This window comes from Anguilla rostrata, chromosome 3 (assembly GCF_018555375.3).
Source record: "Anguilla rostrata isolate EN2019 chromosome 3, ASM1855537v3, whole genome shotgun sequence".
Taxonomy (NCBI): domain Eukaryota; kingdom Metazoa; phylum Chordata; class Actinopteri; order Anguilliformes; family Anguillidae; genus Anguilla; species Anguilla rostrata.
Window position 1 is genome coordinate 38,432,403 of NC_057935.1, and position 24,130 is coordinate 38,456,532.

Below are 24,130 nucleotides of genomic sequence, written 5' to 3' on the forward strand. Positions count from 1 at the left end.
GTTTATTTTTGTATCTTCTGCCATCACATCTCAAGGGCACAGGAAAGCAGCCATGTGCATAGAGGGAGGGAGCACGCACCCACCAACGTCTGCCAATAAATCATTCTGGATCCCACTCCTAAACACACTGATACTGGGCTCTGTGACAGGAGCACTCCCTGTATAGGAAACCCAGAACTATGCGAAGGACAATGCAGCGTTTGTCCTTGCTTGTTTTTACCTGCTTGTTTGTGAATAGAGCCTTTGAATGAACCCTGCAACTCACCTTGGCTTCATGGTTTCTCATAATTCGTACGTCGGAGTGTGGGGGAAGCCATTTTCTTCCAGCTGCGCCAGCAGATATTATATAGATTGCTGCACTTTATTGTCTGTAGCAACATGGACATAATGTACTGAAAGAAAGGATTGGAGTTCCGTGATTTGAAAGGCCAGTGATGAGTAGTGCAGGTACGCCCCAGAGTGTGTCTCCATGGTTATCTACACAGCAGTGAAAATCATTGCAATGCTGCTCAAGGCTCTGGGTATTATATAATGCACAAAATTCCTTCATGAAAGGCACATAGAGCTGGACTCTGTAATTTGCATTTGGATTATTGTTTATCACATGTACCTGGTAGCAGAAAGACACGTGAATATAATAACCAGTGCATGTTGAAAAATAAATCCAGTATAACCGTTTTGCTGCCATTGCCACTTACACAAAAGATCGGTGTAAGCCCAAAAGCAGGTTAATTAATGCTTGACTAGATTCCCTGACCAAATACTTTTACTTGAGTTTTTTATGCAGAAACCTATTTTCAATAATTCATTTTTAATTAATTTCTTCATTTTTTCATTATTTTAAATTATTTTTTGATGGTAAAAAAGTATTTGTTGCTTCATAATTTTTGGGTGCTATGTTTGATTTCAGGCTGCGTGCGTAAGTTCCATTGTTGCCAAGTGAGCATCGAAGAAGGCAAGGGGAAGATGTGGTGGACCCTCAGGAAGACGTGCTTCAGAATCGTGGAGCACAACTGGTTTGAGAGCTTCATCATATTCATGATCCTGCTGAGCAGCGGGGCTCTGGTGAGTAAAATGCTGCTTCCTTTAGAGTTGCGCTGGCATGGCTAGGTGGTCATCCAGGAACGGGAACAGTCCCAAGTGCTGCCGGTTGGTTAGCTTCATCAGAGTGGGATGGTGTTCTGTGAGATTTCATGAAATCATGGAGTCTTAATTTGCACTTTCACCCCAGGATAGAACAAAGATCATAAATACATGGACTAGTGTGGTCACAAGTATATTTACGTATATATTACAAGTTGTGGGCGTTTAAGCCAATGTTGGGTTTCAGTGTAGGATTTCATACTCATAACAGTTGTTACTGAGTTTAAGTTAGGGCTGTAGTAGTACTGTGCGTTCTTGGCTCGAGGATGAAACCAGTTTCTTCTGAAACTCAGAAGCTACTGTGGAGCCGGAGGAACCAGAGCTCCTCTCAACCAGAGGATAAGCAGACCCCTGGGTTTGGGCACTTTCTGACCCTCTGTACCCTTAATTCCACACTTACTGCCGGTTGCTGGGATCAATGATATGGTGCCTGCAGCTTTGCCGGCCACTGAACCAAAGATCTGTGTGATTTTATTGTGATTTTTATGAGTTGCTCCTGGGCATATTTGAAATGCACTGTCTGTACTGTAACATGCGGAAAAGCTCCTGCCCTTAGCAGGGAGGGATCCAGTGGTCATGGTTCATGTAGGGGCCAATGAGATACTGTAGGTAAGGGCAGGTTTGAAGCTCTGCAGGATGCATTTGTGGAGTTAGCGGAAAAGATTAGGAGCAGAACCTCCACAGGCGACCTGTGACCTGTACAAGCATGACGGGCTGCACCAGAACCGGAGGGGTACTGCTGCACTGGGCCAGTGTATGCTTGGGGTAGCTCAGGACTGTTTAAAGTAGGGAGCTTGAGTGAAAAGTGTAGGGAGGTGCAGACTGTTCAGATGGAAGCTGTCAATGCTACCTATAGTAGTGAGAACTGATAAAATCCTTTTTAAGCAAAATTTTAGGGTGGCTTGGGGCAGTGGGGAGTGAGGGAGTGGGAGAGGATGTGTAGACACACTAGTCTGAAATGCCTTTGTTTAAATGCCAGAAGCATGAAAATACATTTTTGGAACTTGTGATTGATATAAATAATGGGGGTAATGACATATTTGGGATTACAGAGACATTTTAGGGAAGGGGAAGGGGTTTAGGGAAGGGGAACTGGTATGAATATAATACAGAGGGGTACAAACTTATTAGGAAGGTTAGATCCAGTAAGAGATATGGGGGTGTGGCCCTCTATGTAAAAGAAAATCTTAACATTCAAGAAATTCCAGAAAATAACCAATTCATACCTAGTGGGTACATCTGGATTAAACTCATAGAGGATCATGAGAAGGGCCTCAATATAGGCGTATGTTACCAGCCACCAGCTTCAGACAGTAGCATGAATGCAATGATTTTTGGAAATATAAAATAAAGCTTGTCTGCATGTGAGACTACTATTATGGGTGATTTCCAATTACTCTGTTATTATTTCGGAATTCAGGACAAGGAAAGTGAGGACGAATTATTAGATGGCATGAATAACCCTTTTTTGCCACCAAATGTCAGTCAGTATCTGATGATCCAGATAGAATTAGCGTTTGGAGCCATTTGGGAAAAGTGATCATTCGGCAGTTAGTTTTGATATATTTTGGCAAATTAAGTGGGCTTCTAAAACCAGAATTTTTCATTTTAGGCGTGCTGACTTTAACAAGATCCAAGCAAATTTAAGTGATATAGACTGGGTACAACTTAATGATTGTAAGACTGTGAATAAAAGTGTGGCAGGTTCAAAAGGGTTATTCGTGATGTACAATGTAAATTCATTCCAAATGTAAGGAAAAGTTGAAGTGGATGAATAAAGCTATACGGGAGAGTTTGAGGAAAAAGAGATAAGATACAATATATAAAAGATACTGAATATTGTAATATAACTGCTAAGGTTAAAAAAGAACTAAGCTTAGCTAAAAGGCTCTTAGAGAGGCAAATTTCCCACGATGCAAAAAGTAATCCTAAACGTTTCTTTCAATACTGCAGTAGGAAACTGGAAGTAAAGGAGGTTAAGTGCATAAAGAAAGAACGAGCAATGCTTTACAACAATAAGGATATTGCTGATGCCTTAAATAGTTATTTTGTTGATAGTTCTTTTTTTTTTCTTTGGCTGGACCGCAACAGCGGGGCTAGCCCTACAAACGCGAATGTCTGACTGAGTGAGTGACTGAGTGAGTGATGAAGTTACACCATTGGTCGGCTGGATCACGTGTGTTAGGTCCAGCCATATACTAGGTTTTGACCTGGTCTTGTTTTTTTGTTTTTTTTTGATAGAGGATAAAGCAGTACTAGATAAATTACATGAACTAAAGACAAAGGCCCTGATGGCATATACCCAAGGGTACTCAAAGAGTTAGGTGAGATCATCTTTAAACCACTGGCAGGTATTTTTAGACAGTCTTTAGAAACTGGAGAAAAATCTTGAGGACTGAAAGCCAGGTAATATATATCCAGTATATAAGAAATGGAATTGTACTGATTCAGGAAACTATAGGCCTATCAGTTTAAAATAGTGGATTTTATCATTAGAGACAAGGTAGAATTATTATTATTATTTGAAAATAACAACATCCTAAGGCATAGCATGGTTTTCACAAGGGTCTAAACCCCCCCAAGAGCAAGCCGAGGGTATTGTGGCAAGGAAAAACTCCCTCGGTGGAACAGATAGGCAGGAATCTGGGGAGGAACCAGACTCTAGAGGCAGAACCCAACCTCCTCAGGTTGGCTCAGAGTGTGCTTCTTAATAACCAACACGGGCAATCCGTCTATAATTATGTTAAATAAATTAAAGGCAGCTAGATGTGGCAGTCCTGATAGTGTACTATTACATACTCATTTACAAAATATTAGATTGTAAAGTATAAATTATCACTTAGCATGCCATGATGTATATAAACTGCCTATACTATTACTGCATGGAATTAAATTTAATCCATAATCCATAAAAATATGGTTATTTATTTACATATGGGGTAGTCAAAGAAAGTGCAATCCCGCAAGCCAGCAATTGAAGACATCCTGGCTATGTCATCCTCTACAATATGTATGTTGTATATTACAATACATTTTCTGTGCTTGTTTTTGCTGTTTTACTTTAATTGTATACGGTGTAAGAATGTGTGATTAGAATGTCATTAACTGAACATTGTGATGCTGATGTAACAGTAACAAATGGCAATTGTGAGAAATGGAGTTCAAGTACACTGACTTTAAAAAAAACTGAATTAAAAAAAACATTCCAAAAAACATACTTACAGAGCCAGCTCCTGACAAACCGTCTGTGGGCCGCACAATTCAAATTCTAAATGTTTTTTTAAGACATTTTAATTATGCTGTATTCCCTGGGTACAAATAGCTTTGTCATTGTTCTTGTTATTGTCATTGTTATTGTAATTGTTCTTGTGCCAGTTTCACTGCTAATGCAAAAAACCACTTACCGGTTCATTCTTGGTGAGGGCCAAAATCCTAGGACTGGCTCTGCCTACTTATGAAGGGTTAATAAAATCTATCTTTAAGTTCTCTGCCCTGCCCTACAGCTCCAGTTTCAATGCAGCTATCTGAATGGAGAATATCTTAATTTATTGAATGAAAACATTGTAAACACACAGCCAGGCTAACGTTGAGTTGTCCTGATTTCACATCTGTGTTCTCTAACCTGCTATGGAGTAGATACTACATGTGTTGCAATGGAAACAGGCCTGAGTAGATGTAAGATTTGAAACTGGAAAGCCCAAGTTCCATTATTAAGTGTCTGCAAAACCTCATTACTTTGTGAAATATCTCCTTCAGGACTGAGTAACTGTTTTATAGCAACAAGATGATGGACTGTAGTTACTGATTTGAAAATTCCATCCCTGCCACCAAGAAACCCAAGGTTCTGTTAACATAACTGCTTCAATTCATGGGTGAGAGCATAAGGGCTGATGGAACCTGACCATGCCAGTAGTATACGTGGCAAGATTCCATACAGCCAGGATGCACAACTCTGGTCCAGGAGGACCGTTCTCCATCGTTTTAGTTTTCTAACAGTTCTATAAACTATGGTAGCTTACTCCTGTTCTTAAGCACCATAAAGTATTTTCAATTCACTTGTAGTCTGCAGTTATAGCTGGTGCTTATATAAATGTCTAAGATCTAAGATTTCATTGAGCTAATTAAATAGCTAAGAGCAGAAGTTGGCACAAAACCCTGAAAAGGATTGGCACGTGTTGCACACCCTGCCATATAGGGAGGTGCATAATCGGTTACAGCATCACCAAGGCCATGGAGAGTTTCAAGTCACGTTGACTAGGAGCCTGTAGTTTGCCTGTAATTTGCCTATGTCAGCTGCACTTGAAGAGCATTCCTCAGACACAGTGACTGCACAGCTCAGCTGGTGGACTGTAGAGTGAAAAGTAGCAGCATGTGGCAGTGCGCATTTTGGGGGAGGGGCATGTTTGTTTGCACTCTCCAGGATTGATGAAGGACATCACCTAATGGGGGTTGCTGTGTGGCTCATCCTGTTAAAGGGATAGTTCTCTTCCTGGAGTTTTTTTTTATTTCAGTTTTGGTGTATATTTGCAATTGCCCCTGCCAGTTTTTATGTTCAGTGAAGGATATGTTGATACAAGTGTCTGATGATCTACAGGCTTTATAGTGGCTGGTGAATATTAGCATGTGCCATAGGTAATTGTTCAAAAATTAAATGTCATTTAAAAATTAAATCAGGTATTATACACATGTATTATTATTATTATTATTATTATTATTATTATTATTATTATTATTATTAGGTGTTTTATTTTAATGAACTCTGCATCATCTAATAACAACAGTACATAATTCAGAAAGGTATGCTGCACCCTTTCTGCCATCCATTCTGGTCATGCATTCCATTCTTTTTCATAACATACTTTCTGAGGTCCAAAAACATGGTAAGTTAGGAGGACTTTCAGGCTAAATAATATTTATACATAGCTCTTTCGTACATCTTGGAGTAGGCAGAGTAGTGAATTTCCACAATTGGAAATTCTTCTGGTTTAAAAGCTGATTTGTACTTTTAGAAGCTTTATACATACAGCCCCAGGCCTGTTCTCAAAAGAGCACATTAGTGCAAATGCATGATTAAGTACACTGGCAGTATACAAATTCAGCATGCAAGAGATAGGTTCTTGTCTGCAAGTGGCAAAGCATAATGAAATGGTGAAGAAAAGTAGGGCTGTTTTGAAAAAGTGTGATCGATGCGATCCTTGCTGGGGTGACAGGAACAGCCTTTGTGAGGGCATGATGAGAGAATAAGATTTTTACAATCAAGCTAATTATCATTTTATAATTATAGATTATTTTTCCCTCTCCTTCACCGGCCTCGTGACCAGCCGCCACTAATATTGCAAGTGCACTGCATTTTGTTTCTTATCAAATTTTGAAGTGCATCTGCTTCCCTGCAGGCTTTTGAAGACATATACATTGAGCAGAGGAAGACCATTAAGACAGTGCTGGAGTTTGCCGACAAAGTCTTCACCTACGTCTTCATCTTGGAGATGCTGTTAAAATGGGTCGCTTACGGATTTGTGAAATACTTCACCAATGCCTGGTGTTGGTTGGACTTCTTGATTGTTGATGTACGTACCAATGTTGAACCTGTCTGTGTGGAAGCAGTAGGATTATAGCCAGTTTACTGGACCAAGTGACCATTTATTTATGCTTGCAATATATAATACATAGACAGCTATATAAATACCTGCCGATGTATTTTTTAATACAAATACTGTATATCTGTCTTTTTATTTTTAAAGCACATTTAGGGGTTGTCTCTTAAATACTGAGTGGTATACTTCACAAAGTACTGTTTCTAATTTACCATTTTCTGTGAAAAATAAATGTTTAAATATGAGCCCCAGGAAAAGTGGATAGTTTAATATAATGAATAGTACAGACATCAAGTTGATCGTTACAGAGACTTAATGCTTGGAATAGCTGGAGCAGAGAGAAATTCTCTCTACGGCTTTCATTTCTCATTTCCATTTAACATTATAAATGGTCACGTTTAACTAATAGATTATAAAATGGGTTGTTTCGATCCTAGATGCTGATTGGTGGAGACCACATTCTACGGTGATTGTAAATCACAGTTAATGAAACAGCCTGTTTGAAAACAGAATCACTTCCAGCGCAAACCGTCATTTACAGACAATATCACAAAAGAAATAATCTTGTGTCATCAGTAAATTGTTTCTATATGCTGTAAACGTTTTATGAAACTACAATTTAGCAATGTGGTACTCAAGGTCTTATTGTATCGTGAATAATCACGGATACAGGGGATTGCAGGCACTTCACTTTGTGTTGTGCCTAACAACACCCCTGTAGCCATGACTGCATTCACAAGACAGCACGGCCTCCAGTGCCATATTGCTTAATTGTAGTTTCATCATAGAATGGGGGATGATGTCATAATGAACTATCCTCCCAGAGAACAAATGTACTCTGTGCCCTATGTGTGATCCCAGCTGTAGCCCTGTTGATAGCATCCCCTGTATTTTCCGCAGGTCTCTTTGGTGAGCTTGGTAGCCAACGCCCTCGGTTACTCGGAGCTCACTGCCATCAAGTCCCTGCGAACCCTGCGCGCACTGAGGCCCTTGCGAGCGCTGTCACGGTTTGAGGGGATGAGGGTAAGCGCCGCCACAACAGTGTCCTCTGGGACACACGCTGTCTCCACTCTTTTCAAAAAAAAATACAATTGACAAAATAATTCACTCTGTAGATATTCAGATGTCGCTTCTCTTTTTTCCATTCATGTGACTGAGCGCCAGGTTCCAACGGCAGTGCCCCTGCCCGGGAATAAAACCTGCAGCCTCACGGTTTCAGATGCGCTCGCCCAAGAAACACGTCATGCTGCGGCTGGTATCAGCTGCTGTAGTTGCGCGAGCGTGGCGTAAGATGTGCCCCCTGTGATTCGTGTGTCTCCCGCGACTGAGACGAAAGGGTAGCCGAGCGGAATAGCGAATGTCGTCTGCCGGTGCACCCGGCCTCTCTCTATCCGCGCGCATTAGCTAACATGGAGGGGACCCAGCGCTATTATGCCTGACCTTTAGGTTCGGTGACACAGCAGAACTGCCTCCCTCCCTCCTACGCGTTCACTGCGTGACGCGGCTGATGTGACGGCCCATTCTCGTCTGATATTTCTCACGGAAATGCACTTTTTTAAATGGTTTGTCCTCCATTTTCTCCCCAATTATCGGCGCTCATTGCCGTGGCCGCTGCCACTGATTCGGGAGAGCGCAGACAAGCGCATGCCCTCCTCCGAAGCATGTGATGTCAGCCGCCGCTTCTTGTGACTCCGCATTTGGCGAAACGGGGCTCACACAGACATGAGTCAGCGGACGGCACTTGATGTGCAGCCCATGGAGTCCGTCCACAGACTGAAACAGTGCTTTATCAGGATGAGTCATCTAGTAGCCCCTGTCTTAATGCACATTTTATCCTCAATAAAATAACAAATAAGATGGAAATAGAATAGCTTAGGCTGGAATGTTCCCACATATTCTGATTCTGACCTTTTTCCCGTGTGAATACTGAACTCTGTTGTAAATGATTGTTGATTTAGAAACAGTATGTTAGGACGGAGCATTTTTTGCTCTTGCAGCTGGTAAACATTGGGTGTGAAATTCCTGAGTTGTTCTTACTGTTGAAATGGCGTGTATCAGGTGACATGTTCTGTCCTCGTGTTACTGTCACCATTTTTTCCTGTTTGCATGGCTAGCTTCTTACCTTTTCTTTTTTTCAGGTTCTGTATAAATGTTGTGTGATGTGGCACTGCATTTGAATGTTGCTTGCTCTATGCCTTTTAACTGTTGCTTTTTTTTCTTTTCCGTGTGTTTTTTATTTGCAGTAAACAAATGTTGTGACTTCGTCGTACTTCAACAAGGTTTTCTTTCTGATTTGCCCTTCCATTGTCGTAGTTAAGAAACCCTCACAAGTGATGTGATGTATTTCCCAGAAAAAATAGCTCCTGTGTACCTTTCCCTGTTCTTGGCCAGCTGTGTGTTCATCCTCCTCTTAGTGCCTATGAACATTTACAGGCATTGTGTGCCATGCTGAAATGATATGCAGTATTCTACTGCAGTCCAACATTCTATACTTGTGTTATCCTATTTTTCATCTGATCAAAAATATTGAAATGAACATTTTCAGTGCTCATAATATGTTAAGCTGTGTTATTCTGGAAAGTATGTGTATACCAGCAACTTGATACTATAACATTTGTGTTTTCCTATTTTTCTGAACCGTAACTAATCAAAAATATACAAATTATTGTTGTCAGTGCCAAAAATATATAGCTTGTGCAGTTGGATTTGTCTTTTGCCAAAGTGTGTCATCCCTGAGTTTGCTGTTGCACGTTTTGGTGCAGGTGGTCGTCAACGCTCTCCTCGGGGCCATTCCTTCCATCATGAACGTGCTCCTCGTCTGCCTGATCTTCTGGCTGATCTTCAGCATCATGGGCGTCAACCTCTTCGCGGGGAAGTACTTCTACTGCGTGAACACCACGACAGATGAGAATTTCCCCACACACATCGTCAACAATAAGTCCGACTGCTTGGCCCTCAACGAGAGTGCTCGCTGGAAGAATGTCAAGATCAACTTTGACAACGTGGGGGCCGGCTACCTTGCTCTCCTGCAAGTGGTGAGTGCCAGCTTCTGTCTATTTGCACTGTGGCTGACTGCAAAGCAGCTTCACCGATGTGTTGTCCCATTGGTCAAGAAGTCATCAGAATTAGGATCAGTCAGGATCCCGCTGGATCTATCAACATCCCATACATGCTGCTTTCTCTTGAAATAGAAATGCTGTGCATTTTCTCTTCCTTTCAGAGGTGTGGATGACACAGTGTTGAATCACCAGGCACACTCGGTGAATCAAATTGGTGAAACGAAATACATCAGAGGTGTCATTTTATCTTCAGTGGTTGGAGATGACAACTAGAAAAATACTTTTATGCGGATCGGAGTCAAGAGATAAAGGTTTTTGTATAAATCTCTTTGTGTTCAGTGAGATTGCGGACTTGTAATGAAATTTGGACCCAGGGAGGTATGAGGTCAAGTGCACTATTCTCTGGAATGTTTCCATGTTCAGAAATTAAATTTTTAAAATAAGTCCCAGAAGTATTTTCAATAAACATATGCATACAGTTTTGTTTTGCTATCGATATCTTCAGAACAAAACAGATGATGTTCTGGTCCTTTACTGGACACCTACTGAAGTTCCAAAATTTGGTATTACAAAATGTAAAATATTACTTTGTTTTCATACCTCCTAATTTTTTCAGCATACGTATGATTGGCTGACATAAGAATAGAATACAGATAAAATATTAAATACAAAGCGTGTTTGACTCTAAAGAAAGATGAACCACATCATTTGCTTTGTGGAAAATTGTGTTGAACAACTCATTTTAATGAAGCAGCCCATATGCAACAAAGCATTTTCTTGCCAATGTTTGGTGGCTAGTTTGCCAGATAGCTGCTCCTACTAGCAAACACTAAACTAGGCTAGTTACTCTGTATTCTTCAAAAATAAGTAGGACAACTAAAATGTTTCTTCTAACATTGTTGAAAGTCTTTGTTGACTGTTTTTAATGCACGCCATCCTCGCCTTCCTGTCCTATTTCTAGATATGGTCGTTAATTTGCTACAGCTGTAATACTTACAATCTCTCAGTTCTGTGAGCTGTTTATTCCTAGATATTTATAGCTAAATAATCTCTCTTATTACCAGCAGATCTGGCTATGCTTTTCAATCACTACACCATAGGCAGGCTCTTGGGACAATAGTAGGCGTTAACGTCCTAGTGCATAGTATGGGGAGAAAATTGGAGGGAAACAGCAGGATACATTGTAGGAGAGATGTGTTGCTAGTAGCAACATGCTAAATGACCAGAAGAAATTTATGGTGGAAATTGCTGCTAGTTGAAGTTCAACCAATTTGAACAGGTGTTAGTCATAACTACATCTGGCATCCTACTGGGCAAACCAAAACCATTTTCATGTCATATTCAAAGAACCCCAACAATGCAAAATTCTCACAGAATTTGCAGAAATGGTCACTGATTTGTAATATGTAATCTAAATTAATTCACATTGATTAACTACTCAACCCAATATCAAGCCAATTTAGACTTTTATGTGACGTTCTTGATTTGAGGGATGCTTGTCAGAGGGTCTCGTCTTGATTCACAATTTAAATTTCCTGAAAGTAAAATAAATACACGCATATTTTAATGAGTTAAAAAAAGGTTCCACAATCAGTGTCTCTACCTTTGGCATGTGCAATAAGCTGTCTATACAAAAATGAATGAAAGCTGTACTTACAGTGGCACAAAAACAAAACATCAATGCAACAATGCAGTTACACCAGACAAAGTCACCAGCTGAGGAGTGTTTTAAAATTCACCTCAAATTCTGGGGAAACCTGTTTGCAGCAGACTTAACAAAAGGAAGGAAAGGACATGGGGTATTGAATTCAAATTGCTAGCATGGGTACCAAAGGTGACCACATTTACTTTGAAAGAGGGGTGAATATTGGAGCACAATTGGGAGGAGCTTCAGAATAAAGATAGTTCAGCTTAACTAGACATCATGGAAGAAACAGCAGCAGCAAAAGATTCAGAGTGAGTGGAAACAGTGAGTTGTGACGTGATGTGCATTAATTCAAAAGAAAACAGGCAAGCAACTGCAGATCCTTTGATTGACAGATTGACTGCAAATTTGATGACCATGCGATTCTGATTATATACATCTCTGCTTTTTACACGTAGGATTGATGTGAGCAGACAATCCATTTATGCTTCAAATGTATAGTGCATGTTCTATACAGTTTAGCTTGTTTTGAGAAAAATATGAGTACATAGACATTGTATCCCCCAAAATGATTAACATTCTTGATAAAGATGCACTGTAAAATAAATAATACCAGTAATCCTCAAAATATATTGAAAATGTTTTACTTCAATAATGATTTAATGGAACCAGCCAAAATAACCATTTCAAATCATGCATTTATTTCCAAATTCAGTGTTGCAAATATTCACATCTATATGTTCACTACTTTATGCACTCGTTCACTGCATCTTAAGATGAAAATATGTAGGGGAACTCCTCCATGCAGAATATTTCAAAATTCTTCAGATGCTTCAGTTTGCACTTGCAAACTGCTCTCTTTCACATTCCAATTGTTTCAATCTAGAGTCTGAGATGACCAATGAAAACAGTGATATCATGGTCAGTTAGCCATTTCTTGGTTGGGTGATTCTGAGGTATGCTTGGAATCATTGCCTTGTCAATAGATGAATTTGTAGCCAGGTTTGAGCTTCCTGCTTGAGGGAAACATGCTTTTGGCCGAAATGTTTTGATACGTGCTAGAGTTCATGATTCCAATGACCTCCAGAAGAGCTTCAGGAGCAACAGCAGCAAATAATTCTATAACATCAAAGATCACCACCATATTTCAGTATAGGCACAATGTTCTTTTCAGCATAAGTGTCCTTCTTTCAAGCCAAACCCACTGCTGGGTTGCATGGCCAAAAAGCTCAGTTTTGGTCTCATCTCACCATAACATCCATTTCCAATTGAAGTTCCAATACAGTTCCCTAAGATTGAGATGAAAGTGAATTGTTGTAACACATACTGTATCTATTTGGAAAGTATATTTTTTTATTAAATGTTTTTTTCTCTCTGTGCAATTGTAAAAAATATAAAATATATAATTGTTGATTTTGGAGCATACAATATAGTTAATTGCCCGTTATGAATATTTTATACCTCTTTGGTCATCTATAGCAAGTGTGTGAATAATTTGGAGGGCACTGCATGCTGTTATTATTATTATTATTATTATTATTTTATGCTCCAAATGACCTTTTGTGATCCTTTAAAGCATTGTGATTGCTAATGTGTAGCTGTGTATTATGCTGGTAAAATGTCAGACCCTAATTCCAGGAAAGTGGGTCATGAGTTCTCTTGCTGTACGCTGTCTCTGAGGATGATTGTCTTCTGCTGTTTTCCTAGGCAACATTTAAAGGCTGGATGGATATCATGTATGCAGCTGTGGATTCCCGTGATGTAAGCAATTTACACCTGTTCCTGTCAGTGCATTCCACGCATTCCACACAGCCATGCATTTGTTTGCTGTTACTTACGGTCAGTGATACGATTGTTGTTAAGTGATGGCTTCTGCTTAATATGCCAGCTGGAAGAGCAGCCGGAATACGAAGTGAACCTCTACATGTACCTGTACTTCGTCATCTTCATCATCTTTGGCTCCTTCTTTACTCTCAACCTGTTCATTGGTGTCATCATCGACAACTTCAACCAGCAGAAGAAAAAGATAAGTCCTGTGTTCTACTATTTTGGATGGAATAAATTCCATTGTTTGGTTTAGAATCAGGCTTTGTTTAGGCTGCCATTTTGAAGAATTACAATTATTTGCCTTTGCTTTTTTAATGATGATCAATGACTCTGAACTAACATGAGCTATGAAATAAATGCAGCCCATTTAAAACAAATTGTAATCAAATTATAATGTATTACTGCAGATTAAATAAGTAACATATTTGCTCTTCACTTATTTTAAAAAGCCATTAGAGCTGAGCCAGGGAGACCATACACCTAGAAGTGGTGTAATGGTGTCATATGAGATAACTGATACTGGATGATCAGTTGAGATGTGAGAGATTCTATTAACATTTTGTTTGTTGCATGAAAGGACTGTACAGCTAGACAAAAGCAGTCATTCTAATTGAGCAGGAGGCTGCTATTGACAGATATTTGTCTCTGTAGTCCAAGTCACAATTTTAAAGTTGTCAATGCTTTGAACCTTGAAGTGTGACAGGAAACTAGGTTTGAAGAACCATCTATGGCAGCATTAATAAGCCAGACCTTGAGCAAGGTCTCTGAGCTTACAGGAACATGATCCTGTGTGTCAGTGTACATGAAATGCACATGGTTGTAACCAATTTTGTACTGGTCCTTTACTTTGGAGGTCAAGATATCTTCATGACCGAGGAACAGAAGAAATACTACAATGCAATGAAGAAGCTTGGATCAAAGAAACCTCAGAAGCCAATTCCAAGACCAGTGGTATGAAACCATGCCCAATCAACATCAATAAATAATAATAAATCTGTAGTTTATGTTGGTTCTTTTTGGAAAGGAGCTTGATTACTCAATTGTGTACATTGAGTCATTTCCAGTATGAATAATTAATATTTGTCATTCATATCACTTTATTAATCACTGCATGTTATATTTTGTCTTGTTTTTTTGATGCAGAACAAGTTCCAGGGGTGTGTCTTTGACTTCATTACGAAGCAAGCCTTCGACATCGTCATTATGATCCTCATTTGCCTCAACATGGTCACCATGATGGTGGAAACGGATGACCAGACTGAAGAAACGGACAACACACTTCACTGGATTAACCTGGTCTTCATTATCCTCTTCACTGGAGAGTGTGTGCTGAAGATGATATCACTCCGCCATTATTATTTCACCATCGGCTGGAACATTTTCGATTTTGTTGTCGTCATCCTATCAATCGTTGGTAAGAATTCAATGCGGCTGACAGTGGGGACATGATTACATTAAAAACTGAGATTGTGTTTCAGTCACAGGAAAGCCCTCTACTGTATGTTAATTTTAGGTGGGTAAAATATGTGATAACCTCAGACATGTAATTGTTTTTTTGTTTTTTTTTCAGGCATGTTTCTTTCGGAAGTGATTGAAAAGTACTTTGTTTCCCCGACCTTATTTCGAGTCATCCGACTTGCGAGGATTGGTCGCATCCTTCGGCTCATAAAGGGTGCTAAGGGAATTCGCACGCTGCTGTTTGCCTTGATGATGTCACTTCCTGCCTTGTTCAACATCGGTCTCCTGCTCTTCCTGGTCATGTTCATCTATGCTATATTCGGCATGTCAAACTTCGCCTACGTCAAGAGGGAAGCCGGCATCGACGACATGTTCAACTTTGAGACATTTGGCAACAGCATGATCTGCCTGTTCCAGATCACCACGTCTGCGGGCTGGGACGGTCTGTTGGCCCCCATCCTCAACAAAAGAGAACCTGACTGCGACAGTCAGCAGGAGCACCCCGGCAACACGTATTCGGGTAACTGCGGCAACCCGTCGGTGGGAATCTGTTTCTTTGTGAGCTACATCATCATCTGCTTCCTGATCGTCGTCAACATGTACATCGCCGTCATCCTGGAGAACTTCAGCGTGGCCACGGAGGAGAGCGCCGAGCCGCTGAGCGAGGACGATTTTGAGATGTTCTACGAGGTGTGGGAGAAGTTCGACCCCGACGCCACGCAGTTCGTGGAGTACAACAAGCTGTCTGACTTCGCCGATGCCCTGGACCCCCCGCTCCGCATACCCAAGCCCAACAAGATCCAGCTGATCGCCATGGACCTTCCTATGGTCAGCGGCGAGAGGATTCACTGCCTGGACATCCTGTTTGCCTTCACCAAGCGTGTCCTTGGAGAGGGCGGGGAGATGGATGCCCTCCGGGGCCAGATGGAGGAGCGCTTCATGGCGTCCAATCCCTCCAAGGTATCCTACGAGCCCATCACCACCACGCTTCGCCGCAAGCAGGAGGACATGTCCGCCGTGATCATACAGAGAGCCTTCAGACGGTATCTCATCCGGAGAACTGTTAAAAGGGCCTCCTACATGTACAGGGAGAAGATCAAAGCGGGGGTGAACCTACAGGACAAGGAGGTCCTGGTAATAGACAAATTCAATGAGAATTCCACCTCGGAAAAAACCGACATGACCCCCTCCACTGCGTCTCCACCCTCGTACGATAGCGTCACAAAACCTGACAAGGACAAATACGAAAAAGACAAGAGGGAAAAAGAGGACAAAGGCAAGGATGTCAGGGAGAACAAGAAGTAGGACAATGGAAAAGATGCAACTCAGACATTCCATTTACTGGACAAATTGTTTACAGCCCCCGGAGGTGACATATTTGTGTCAACTGGACTCCGTTTTTGGTGTGGAGATCTATGCCAAACTGACAGTGACAGTACTTAAATCTAAATTTAAGGTCAGTGCCTAAAATGAGGCAGTGACCCATGTCAGACTGTGAACAGAAATGTTTGGGGGGGGGATTTGGACTTATTCCAGCTGACAACGTGGATCAAGTCAAAATGGTGGCTCTGATTGTGACCAGATAACTTTTTTGAGTGTTGTTACAATCTTAAACAATTAAGTATACTGTAACATCTTCTGCAGCTAGTACTACTACTGCTATATCCAGTGTCTTGCATTTCAACTGCCATATTATTTTATGTTCTTATTTTTCTTATAGAAATTTGTTTTTATTCATGTTGTTTTTTAAGCTCATCAGTTGATTGTATGACTATTTTTGTAAAAGGGTTTTTTTCTGTAACTGGGAGGGGGGTTAATGAACAGCTTGAAAGGTTAGAGGACCAGAAACTATCACTGCGGCAACCACAGTGTCCAGGTTTCTGCTGAAAATTTCTTGAAAACATTTGCTGTTCAGACTGAAAGCACGCTTGCCGTCATACATAAATGATGTCACCATCACTGGAGCGAGTCTGCTCTGTCCTGTGCAGAGTTTCTGGGCAAAATATCTTGGTGGTGCTTACGAATCATATTTTTTGGTGAATCTGGTGAATATGTATGTGCCTATTCTTCATCCCTTTTCATGCTGGTTTAAGTCAAGAGGGGGTGGCCTGCAAGCGTGCTAACAACTTTAAGTGCAAATGATACAAACCTTCAGTTCCAGAACAACCACCAGCCCCCAATATCAATGACCTACTTAACGCCTCACGCACAGTCTCATGGGTCTTCTCTCCTGAGAACATTGTACAGCACATAATGTGGATGAAGTGCATTTTTTATTTTGTTTTGTTTGCTTATTATCAATCAATTCATAGACCACAGTATTCAGTAGCCATCTCCAGCTCTGGGTAAGGTATCTCCCCAGGTTGTATATATAGTTGTTTTCTTTTTCGTTTGTTTTTTTTTTGTGTGTTTGTTTTTTACCTGCTGTATGTTTGAGCAAGCAAAGGCCACAGTATAGTAGCTTCAGATATGTACCACCTGGTCTAGTCTTTAAGCTTTTGCCAGTTGAGATGCTGTATTCTATATCATATGTGCATCCTGTCCTGCCATGCATGTTTCTGTTGCTGTTTTCCCTGCTGCGTCATGCAAAAAGAAGTGTTCAGATTCAAAATGGTGTCTTCTGTGTCACTGCTACAATCAGCAGAAACCTTACTTGGCAAAGCCTCTATTTCTCCCTGTCACCAAGCAATACTTAATTGCTTCTCCACAGTCAGTCCCGTTCGTTTCCTGCTCTCAACAAAAAAATGTCCTATCATTATTTTTTTCCACATAACGATATTGTCTTCTGTAAGGACAGAGAGGAGATCGAAAATGCAGAAGTCAATATCCAGTACAATGTTTTCCACTCAAGCTACAAGAAGTTTGGTGGTTCTTTTTCTCTCCATGTTAAAATGAATATTGTAATATACTCATTTTTATTTTTCAACCATTGTAAATAATATAAAATATGGCCACATGGTCTGCACCAGAGTCACTTTTGTTACTTAGAATCCACTGCACTTTTTTCATTCAAAGACTTCCACTTGAGAACTGAGCAGGAAGTGCATTACGCTTTTGACTGCTGGATTGTTTTTTTTTTGTTTGTTTGTTTTTTTGTTTTTTGTAGACTGGGGTCACAGTAGACTTGCTGTATGGTAATAAATATCTAAGAGAATTAATATTTATGATTCAGATGATGCACTGTCTTAAGTGTGGCTATCAAAGAGGGGCTGTGTAGGAGTCCTCAGTTTCACATACATTTGTTTACAATTTTCTATTTCAGTTTTTATTTTTCAAAATGTTCACTCTGCACAAATGATGTAAGGATCCACTGTTTTTCTTTCACATGAGCATTACAATGAACAGGTTTATATATGTACATAAATATATGTACATGTATGTATATATGTGTGTGTGTTATATTTCATATATAAACTGTATATGCATATATAGACATGTGTAATATAATACGCATACGCACATATATATGTACAAGCTTCATTCGATAGCGGCCATTTTTATTATGCTTGTAGAGTATTAGTAAACTGCATGCAAGTTATTGCAATTAGCCCATCTGACAGTAAATTTAATTAAAAAGCCAAAAGAATAAATGCTACATGTTTATTGTACCTCAGGTATGTCTGTTGAACTTCTTTCATTTTCTTTTGTTGATATGCCATTCATCACATTGCAAGCCATGCACCAACACTATATGTTCAATGTAGCACCAGTTATTTTTCGGTATTGGTCTATGCTATTTAAATACGGTATGTTTGCTTAAGACTACATAAAGGGATATATTCAATAAAATGTGGTTAAAACCAAAAATTATTTGTGTATTGAGGAATGTGTTGCTGTATGTGGAAGTATGTGAATGTTAAATTTGTCTGGCTAGATATATTTAATTCTGATGGAAGTTGGCTGATCTAATGTTCCCATAATGGGGTTTGGTTTCAAAAGTGTGAATACAGAATGCAGCATTGTGAAGCTTCTGAATAAATAACTCAAAATTCACCTTTAAAATCCCCTACATTGGGAAACAATAGTTCCTACAGTTGGTCTTTCTTGGACATACTGTTTTTGTCTCTTTTGGATATTTAGACCCTATATTTTGAATCAGTCTACTACTGATACTATACAACATCATATTTTGCATATCCAGGTATTTGCCTTTGGTATTTGAACCTAATGAGCTTATAATGAAAAGGTGCATCTAAACAGCTACAAACAGCATGTTGCATTCAACATATTTACATGTACAACCATTTAGTAATTTTTCATTGTTTTATTTAAATTGGCAAATGGCTGACAAGATGTTGTAGTCAAGAATCATTAAGATAACCCACATTACTGGTTTTTCAAGTGTTTATTTGACATTTACAAAATAAGTGGTTGAAGGCCAACTACCAACATTTATACTGCAATTGTATGACTGAAAATAACACATTCCCCTCATTTTTTGACTGGCTGTTTTGTCATGCCATATTGAAAGCCATTCACAGAACCCATTCCACTGTGGTTCCTGCCTTCCATTTGTCTGAACTGAAATAATATCTGTTGAGTCTGTGAATAAAAATTGTTAGAACTGAATGAATGATAAGTGAATGATGATAAAAACTGATTGAATTTTGTCTGAATGATGAGCATTGTAGATCAAGGTTGAGCACCAAAATCATTTCAAGAACGCATACTCTTTGATAATAGTAGCCAGACCAAACAGAATTTCTCAGAAACTGAGAGAGGTTTAGATGTAGAGACCACAAATGAAAGTTGTGGCATAACACTGTATTGGGGGGGGGGGAGGGGGGGGGTGCGTGGTGGTTAGTGATAAAGGTATAATAAAGGTTTTCCAATTCTTGTAATAAATAGGAACAGGAGTTGATCCTGAACTGCGCCAATCAAGGTTTTAGAGGATTGTGTGGCATATGCACTGTATATATGTTTGTATGCGTACGGATCCTTTTATATTGTGAGCTGTGTTCTGTATTGCTTGGGATCTCGGCTTCTCTTCCTCCTTTGCTGCATTTTCTCCTCTTCTTTGCTTTCTGCGGGGGAGGGGGGTGTTTGTTTGCCTTTTGTTTCTATCTTTGTCTACCTGCCTTGTGTCTTTTACCCTTTCATGGAGTGTGTACATGTATAGTGCTGATTTAAACATTATAGTGCTATTATCAATGTATTATTTCAAATTTTATGTAATTATATTATTTTTTACACCTTCCTTTGCGTTCTTAACACAATTTGAAATGTAGATTTAACAAAAGATATGAACACATTTACTAGTGCTGGAAGACACTTTCATGTTGAGCTGTATACTGCTTTGTGAATCAGCTGTACCTGTTTTGTGCAATGCGGTCTGCCATCCTGGATACTATACTATTCATTGAAGGGTCTGTCTTTGAACTTTTATTAGGCTACTGTGAATGGAGATTCTGCCTCCCGACCACATCCGCATGGACCATAAATCTCCCTCACATGTACAATGTACTGTTCCTGAAATGAAAAACATAAAAATATTTTATATAATATGTGATTTTTTTTTAGCCTTATTTCCTGCATCCGTCTTCTGCGTAATGTAGAAATAGTTCCAGTGGTAAGACTAATGAACAGCCTCGCTCTTGGATAAACGGGGCCGGGGGAGGATGGGGGGGGTGAGGGTTTCCATAGCAACAGTATTTTAAAACATATACACGTGCAAACGGGGCTGCTTTTTTATTGGCTCTCTCCTGCCAACGGCGCACCGCGCCGCAGACTCAGAGCGACAGCTGAGCTGCGGTTTCAGGAATGCTTTACGTCCAGGCCTGGTTTGGCCCGTTTGCACATAGGTGACAGGTGGGGACCGTGCGACGAGGGGAGGAGGAGTCCTCGGAGCCGTCACACGTCAGGACTCGTTTGTAGCGCTGTCTCCGGGTCAGCATGACGCCTCGCTTTATCAAGCCTGACCGAGACTGAGGGGGCAGCTGAAAACACACCGTCTGAGTGGGGTCCCTTTTTAAAGGCCACCTAAGCTGACACACAAAGGACCGATAAGGTAACCTCTGACATGTATGTGCCCCAAACGAGATCTTGAAATCTTGGAATTTTCTGGAAAATGCCAGTAATTCTTGGAAAGCTAAATCCAGGGATTAACTCTTTCTACATGCATCCAAATACGTTCCGTATGTTTTATGTTCTTATTGAACTACAGTCATGTCACGTTTGAATGTGAGCATCAGTGCATTGTGTCTGTATTTTCTTAAAAATAAGCAAAACATTAGTGAACATACTCACACCACAGATGTAAGAATTAATATCATATCATATGTCACAATAATTTCCAATAATTGAGCATTCAGGAGTACACCTTGAACCGGATAATGTATTGTACTAGAGCTATCATGTTATGAATCATATAAAATCCATTATCGTAGCATAGCCTTGTTTAAGAAGATAAAGTTGTTTCATGACATTGGAAAGAACATTGGAAGTCACACAAATGGGCGCTTAAGCCCATTTAGACATTCAGTACTGTAGTAAAAATCTGGTCGTGAACACCCCATGGTTCTGTATCAATTACGTAGGTCAGTTATTTACTACATTTACTATATAGCCTTCCAATATGTATTATGTAACGTTTTACATCTTTTTTGTCCCCCTTTTCTTTTATCCACAGCTTGAATGGACAGTATTACTTGTATTATTGTCCTATTGCAGAAACATCCGGCTGTTTTCTGTTTGGATTAGCTGTCCTACTTTTCCCCAACCAGCTACACTGCAGTCACTGTGCAAGAAAGGACTGCATCTTAAAGAATGGTGGCGCAGGCTTACAGTGCCAAAGAAACATTGCTTTTGTTCAATGAGGCAGACAGTACCTTGTCACCCGCTCTCTCTGGGCAATGCTATGGCTAATTGTACAGTTAGTACTAATTGAACAATTGTTTACAATTAGCTTTGGGATGGCCAGGATTTGATTCTGCACCATAGGGCACATCACTGTAATGCAAACAAATGTTTTAGGTATAAAAATCACCTGACAGGCCATGCCTGCCTCCATGTGGAAATGCATTTTCCCTTGTAATAATTGCATCATATACAAAGTTCTTTTGGTCTGATTGTCCCCTCTGTGACCCCAGGAGAGACATCTCAGGGGGGACGCAAATCGAGTTTTAAAAGGAACGAGCTCGATCTGAGCAAAGCAGCAGCTGCTGAGATAATAGTCCTCCTGCGCACCCTGTGATTGGCTCAATCAGGCCCTTGCCCCATGGCTTCTGTAGGAGGCCGAGCCTCCTGCTTGGGCCGCCGGGGCTGATGGGAAGGGCAATGGATCACGTGATAGTCGCTGGAGAGGAGGGAGCAGACCACCAGGACTCGCAGGCGTCATTAATGTCCAGATTTCCTGCTGTGGCGCATGCATTATTAAGAAAGACACCAGGAAACAGAGAGAGCCGGGAAAGACAGATTGTTGAAGAGCCTGCTTCTCATAAAGGAGTTAACACCTGTTAGAATCTTAGCAGCGCGGTCCCTGTCTTTCCTGTCTATACCTGCTATAACCAGGAAAAAACTATCCACTCACTTCCTGTAGCCCGATGTTGTTACTCACATCAAGGGACAGATTACAATTCTAAGCTTGAAATTCTGGAACAGTAATTCCAAATAACATGACACTTAAAGACATTTCAGACATATTTTATTATTTTTTTTAATTTTCATAAAAGTCTCTGGCAATGAGGTTCTGAATGTATGCATACATTGGTTCATACAGCAACATCTTCAATCTGGATGCTTCTCTCCACATTGGGTACACAGTAACTTTTATATTCTAAGGATGTTTCTTCATTATTGAAATTACTGGATAATTGATGATATATATTTTTTCTAGAGCACGGTTTGCACTCAGATGGATTTACCGAAGACTTCAGTTTCACTGAGCATATGCCCAGCCATTCCCATAACGTACAGCACTTGTTTCAATCAGTCAATCAAAACTTTATTTCGGACTCAAGGTCCATATAGCGTATTTGTATTTAATGAGTGAAGATTGCCAATTGGTACAGATTCCAGATATAAAGCATGCCTAGATCATCCGTTTCTAGTCATTCCCAGTCAGCTGATTCTCTGCAAGCCCAGTCTCAGTATTAGCAATACTACCCTTGTATGTAAGGTCATGCCTCTCTCCCGTACGTTCTATAAAGCAATTTATGTAGCCCAATGTCTGTTTATGGAATCAAGGTTAATCAAGTGTGGAATAGTTTGTTTCCACAGCGGTGAAATGGGCTTAAAACTTATATACTGTATCAATGATCATTTTAACTGCTGTTAATAGCAGTGAGTGTCATTCTATAAATGTTATCTTGGGTGGTGTGTTGCTCACTAGATGATCTTCAGTAATGAATATGAGGAAACCCTGATCTTGGATCCCTGTGACTAGCGGGTCGTGCAGGCCTCCGTGTTTCTCTGTATGTAACGCACAAGCATAGCAGTCAGCTGCTGCGTTTTTAAATGGTTCAGCGGTTGGTGATAGGAAGCTATTAAAATCCTGTGTGGGTGGAATCCACAATCAATTATTAATCACCGTCCATCCTGTAGCTGCTTCTCTTAGGAGGCCAGTGGTTTCTGTCAGGCCCTATGAATTGTGAAAGATTGCTTTAACAGATATCTGTTCTGATTTTAAATATTCCTCACATTTAAGTTTTAACAATGATTTCAAGGTCATTTTTTCTCCCTGGGATGTTGTCAGCAATGAAGCTGGCATACACGCACAATGCCAGGCTTAAGTTCCATACATATGGTATTATAGCCCTTTGCATACGTATTAATGTGTTCTGTACTGAACTGAGCAATGCTGCTGAACAAAAAGGATAGCCTAATGTTGTTATGAATTACAGTTGCTAATTCAGCCACAGCGATGTACTGCACATTCCCAAATCGATGTGAAATGAAAACATTAATGAGATATGTGATAAAGTAATTGGCCACGCTGTGTCAGGGATTCTTAATAATACACAGGGCGAGGTGCTCAGCCAAAGACGGGTAGGGCACCAGTGGAAACAAAACATTCCAGCCTTTTGGGAGGCTTCCCAACGAGGGGTGATGCTGCAGATTCTCTATTCCTGTTGCCTGGCAACCTGGCATCATAGCTCTCCCTCTTTCTCTCTTGCTCGCTCTCTCTCTCTCCTCTGTCACTGATCAGCTGTTTTGCCTTCTCTTGGAATGCGCAGCCTCCCAGAATTGTCTTTGATCATGCAAAGAAGGTGTGCCCTCTCCACCCCCCATCCTCCACCCCGGCTCCGCCAGGCATTGCTAAATGTGCATACACTTCAATCTATAATCGTTGGAGGAACAGATGGCAATGTGCATGCACACACACTCCCACACACACACTCATGTACACACATGGGGACCTGCGTACCCACACACACATGCATGCACACACATGCTCACACATGTGC

At 40.4% G+C, this 24,130-nt stretch overlaps 1 protein-coding gene across 6 annotated transcripts in view; it reads left to right on the forward strand.

The window, feature by feature from the left end:
* scn1laa (sodium channel, voltage-gated, type I-like, alpha) overlaps nucleotides 1-20,230 on the forward strand; it is a 65,084-nt gene extending 44,854 nt beyond the window's left edge. For all 6 annotated transcript variants that reach the window (XM_064327431.1, XM_064327430.1, XM_064327436.1 and 3 more), the window contains exons 19-27: nucleotides 911-1,065; nucleotides 6,537-6,710; nucleotides 7,638-7,760; nucleotides 9,500-9,772; nucleotides 13,149-13,202; nucleotides 13,330-13,467; nucleotides 14,115-14,219; nucleotides 14,412-14,682; nucleotides 14,839-20,230. In XM_064327431.1, the coding sequence (XP_064183501.1) occupies nucleotides 911-1,065; nucleotides 6,537-6,710; nucleotides 7,638-7,760; nucleotides 9,500-9,772; nucleotides 13,149-13,202; nucleotides 13,330-13,467; nucleotides 14,115-14,219; nucleotides 14,412-14,682; nucleotides 14,839-16,031 (2,486 nt within the window). In that variant the 3' untranslated portion in view covers nucleotides 16,032-20,230. The remainder of the gene's footprint in view (nucleotides 1-910; nucleotides 1,066-6,536; nucleotides 6,711-7,637; nucleotides 7,761-9,499; nucleotides 9,773-13,148; nucleotides 13,203-13,329; nucleotides 13,468-14,114; nucleotides 14,220-14,411; nucleotides 14,683-14,838) is intronic.
* Nucleotides 20,231-24,130: the final 3,900 nt, after the last annotated feature.